The sequence below is a fragment of the Argentina silus genome (assembly GCF_951799395.1).
Source record: "Argentina silus genome assembly, chromosome: 6".
Lineage (NCBI taxonomy): Eukaryota > Metazoa > Chordata > Actinopteri > Argentiniformes > Argentinidae > Argentina > Argentina silus.
In genome coordinates, this window is record NC_139660.1 from 1700888 (window position 1) to 1705182 (window position 4295).

General features: G+C 48.1%; 1 protein-coding gene across 1 annotated transcript in view; it reads right to left on the minus strand.

The window, feature by feature from the left end:
• Positions 1–1465: 1465 nt before the first annotated feature.
• fam20b (FAM20B glycosaminoglycan xylosylkinase) overlaps positions 1466–4295 on the minus strand; it is a 10220-nt gene continuing 7390 nt past the window's right edge. The window contains exons 8-9 of the mRNA XM_083671519.1: positions 3845–3904; positions 1466–3569 (exon numbers count right to left, since the gene is read on the minus strand). Of these exons, the coding sequence (XP_083527645.1) occupies positions 3338–3569; positions 3845–3904 (292 nt within the window). The 3' untranslated portion in view covers positions 1466–3337. The remainder of the gene's footprint in view (positions 3570–3844; positions 3905–4295) is intronic.

Below are 4295 nucleotides of genomic sequence, written 5' to 3' on the forward strand. Positions count from 1 at the left end.
GAGAGAGAGAGAGAGACAGACAGACAGACAGAGAGAGAGAGAGAGGCAGACAGACAGACCGACAGGGAGAGAGAGAGAGGCAGACAGATAGACAGACAGACAGACAGACAGAGAGAGAGAGAGAGGGAGTTCTATAAAGTTCTATAAATTCTTATGTTTGCTTTGGCAACGTGAGGTAATGTTAAATTATTTAATCATGTAATGATTCAGTGTTCAGTGTTTGTTTTTGTTGAGCTGTGAATAAACAAGAGTGTATTTTTATTGACAGCATCCTGTACACCAGGATGTAACATGAGTGGGATGAGAAATGGGGACCGAGGGGAACTACTGGGGATCTACTGGGATGAAAGACACGCTTTATCAATCTGTGAACCTTCTACTGACACAATGAATGTTTATCTTGTCAGTGGTGCAGGCATCAACAGAAGACAGGATGATGTTGTGTTATATGAAGGCCAGACCATGAGGTGGAAATTCCATGGTAGTCTGCTCACATCCACATCTCATCCCACACACAACCTTTTAACTCACCCGCTCTCTCTCCCTCCCTAACATAATTCTCTGATAAGGGTCAGAGATGAAAAATACACATCATTTGGAGGATGATTCAAATCTAACACCAGTGTTGGGGACTGTTAGTTTAGCTTGGTGGTTGCTAACCTCAATTCAAAGCGTCCTGGTGTTTTCAGTGGCTGTTGTTGTTGCCTGGTAGCGGGGTAGTGAGGTATGTTTACTACTCACTACATTTTCCCACCAAAACAAATTAAGAAACAGGAATTGAACTGTCATTCTAGTATCGACTCTAGTGATGTTAAGACCTTGCTAAAACCTCACCAGTTCAGGCAGGCCTTTAATGTACAGGGCTGTATGTTACATATGTTCTGTCACTATCCTCCTATATATACAGGATATTTTCTATTTTTCATATTCTTGCCATGTAAAGCACTCTGAGTCCATGAGAAAGCACTATACAAATGTAATGTATTATTATTATTATTATTATTATTCCAGCCCTGGAATGTCCGTCACTGCTTCCCATCTTTCCACTTCGCTCCGCTATGCGTGTTCTATGCGTGTTCTATGCGTGTTCTATGCGTGTTCTATGCGTGTTCTATGTGTGTTCTATGCGTGTTCTATGCGTGTTCTATGCGTCCCAGTGATTTCAGAGTGTTGTGTGTTGAACAAAGCAGTTTCGATGTAGTGAACTACTTGTTCAAAGTAGCTTTAATTTGACAAACTATACTGTATTTGTCTTAAGGGAAGCTTTAGTGTAGTTCAACCTCTTCCCTTCTAAAGTGCTTGATCATTCAGTGAAATACATTACACATGACAAATGAGATGGAGAGGGAGGGAGGGAGGGAGGGAGGGAGAGGACGAGATTGAAAAAAGAGAGAAAGTGATGTAATCTAATCTATGTATGAGAGAGAAGAAGTGCACACACACAACAACATGGACAGCACGTTTAAATAGATCATCTTTTAATGTTGAAAACTTACCCATACATCCCAAAGCTCACCCCCTACCTGTTCCCAAATTCCCTAGAACATCAGTAGCATACTTACACACTCACACTCCCCCTCTCCATGTCTCTCTCTCTCTCTCTCTCCCTCTCCTTCTTTCTCTCTCCATGTCTCTCTCTCTCTCCCTCACTCTCCATGTTTCTCTCTCCCTCTCTCTGTCTTTCTCTCTCCATGTCTCGCTCTCTCTCTCCCTTCCTCTCCCTCCCTCTCCCTCTGTCCATCTCTCTTCATGTCTCTCTCCATATCTCTCTCCCTCTCCCCATGTCTCTCTCTCTCCCCATGTCTCTCTCTCTCTCTCTCTCTTCATGTCTCTCTCTCTCTCCATATCTCTTTCCCTCTCCCCATGTCTCTCTCTCTCTCTCTCTCTCTCCCCATGTCTCTCTCTCTATTATAATTCTCATAGTTATACTCCATATCTCAGTAATGCTATTTAACAGTTAGTTCAGTATGTACACACTGGCTGGCAGGGTTGGGCTCATGTCCATTTCAATCCAGTCAATTAGGGAAATTCATTGAAATGACAATTCAAAAATAGAAGAAAAAAAGAAAAAAGATCCAACCTGAAAATTGATGGTACTTTCCAGTTGTTAAATGTGAAGCGTGTAGTTATGAAGCGTGTAGTTGTGAAGCGTGTAGTTGTGTGCTGTGCTGCCCTCTCTCGCCACATTGACGATGTGAAAACATAAACACGCTATGTTTTCTAATGCTATGTTCCGTATCCATGGAAACAAACGAAAGGTAAAACAGGGATGGAACAGGGCCAGCGCTCGACCTGGACCGAAACAGCACTGTTACATACTGGTCCTTTAAACTGGAATTACAATTCATCCCCAGAGCCGATTGAATGGAAATGGACTGGACACCAACCCTGAAGGTTGGAAACAAGATGCTCTTAGCTCTCACTGTCTCAATGTCCTTATCCCCCCCCCCCCAACCACAACCACAACCACAACCCCAACCCCATCAGGTTACTCAGCAGTCTCTCACTCCTGTCCAGTGTGTCTTGGACTGGGGGCCGGGAGGGGGGTGGGGTGGGGGGTCATCTGTGTACCCCTACTGTCCTGAGTGTCTCTGAGTTTAGTCCTATGGCATTGGTTTCCTCCGTGAGAGAAAGGGGGGGGTGGGTGGGTGGGGGTTTGGCACGAGGTGTGTGTGTGAAGGGGGGGGGGGGGGGGGGCACAACACCTCCAGTGAGAGGTGAGAGAGGAAGAGGAGGAGAGACAGTCAGAGGTGCTTAAAAAAAAGTACAGTACGGTACTTTCTATCCAGTGCCACAGCCCCCTCTAGTGGGGGGATACAAGTATACAACACTTGATTACAGTCCAATCTCATATATACTCTTCTCTCCTCTCCCCCATCCATTGAGGGATAGGGCAGGTTCATGCAGGGTCTCCTGTCCTTCCTCCATCCCTCTCTCCTCTCCTCCTCTAGGGATTGGGCAATATGGTCCATTTGATCTCCTCTCCTCTCTCTCCATCCCTCTCTACTCTGGGGATGAGGCATATGGTCCATATAGTCTCCTCCTGTCCTGTCCTCTCCTCCTCCCTCCTCTCCTCTCCTCTCCCGAGGGGTGGGGTGGGGTAGGTTCATACGGTCCTCTCCTCTCCTCTCCCTAGGGGTGGGGTAGGTTCATACAGTCCTGTCCTGTCCTGTCCTCTCCTCTCCTCTCCTGTCCTGTCCTCTCCTGTCCTCTCCTCTCCTCTCCTCTCCTCTCCCTAGGGGTGGGGTAGGTTCATACAGTCCTGTCCTGTCCTGTCCTGTCCTGTCCTGTCCTGTCCTGTCCTGTCCTGTCCTGTCCTGTCCTCTCCTCTCCTCTCCTAGGGGTGGGGTAGGTTCATACGGTCCTCTATGAGTGTGTTGTCGGGTCCCTGAGCCTCGATACACTGCTTGACGGTTGCTATGATGCCAGACAGACGTCTGTCCAGGGCTGTGAGGTGTGGCTCGGCCAGGACGGGGTTAATGGGGTCAAAGGTCAAAGCCTGCCGCATGGCCGCACTCAGAGCTCCGCCTCTTAGGAGGTTTAACCTGTTAAAGGTGGACACACGCACCCTGAGAGAGAGAGAGGGGGGGGGGAGAGATAGAGAGAAGACAGGTGTCAGAGAGGGGAGGAGAGGGGGGAGGGAGAGGGAGGGAGGGAGAGAGAGATTAGGGATATTAAAATCATCAATTGATGATATGATGAAAATCACAAAAATTGTCAAAGACTAGACTATATTCAATATGTTTGTGCTTATTGTCAACTCAAAAGAAAAATGTGTGTGTGTGTGTGTGTATGTGTATGTGTGTGTGTGTGTGTGTGTGTGTGTGTAGTCCTGAATACTCACATGCAACATTGATAAAGAGGAGCGAGAATGCTCCGTTCATCAAGAGCTGCATTCCCAAAGCTGCAAACAAGACAAAAACAACGGTAGTAAGGCAACCGCACGCACGCACGCACGCACGCACAGACAGACAGACACAGACGCACGCACGCACAGACAGACAGACACAGACGCACGCACGCACAGACAGACAGACACAGACGCACGCACGCAGACAGACAGACACAGACGCACGCACGCACAGACAGACAGACACAGACGCACGCACGCACAGACAGACACAGACGCACGCACGCACAGACAGACACAGACGCACGCACGCACAGACAGACAGACACAGACGCACGCACGCACAGACAGACAGACACAGACGCACGCACGCACAGACAGACAGACACACAGACGCACGCACGCACAGACAGACAGACACAGACGCACGCACGCACAGACAGAC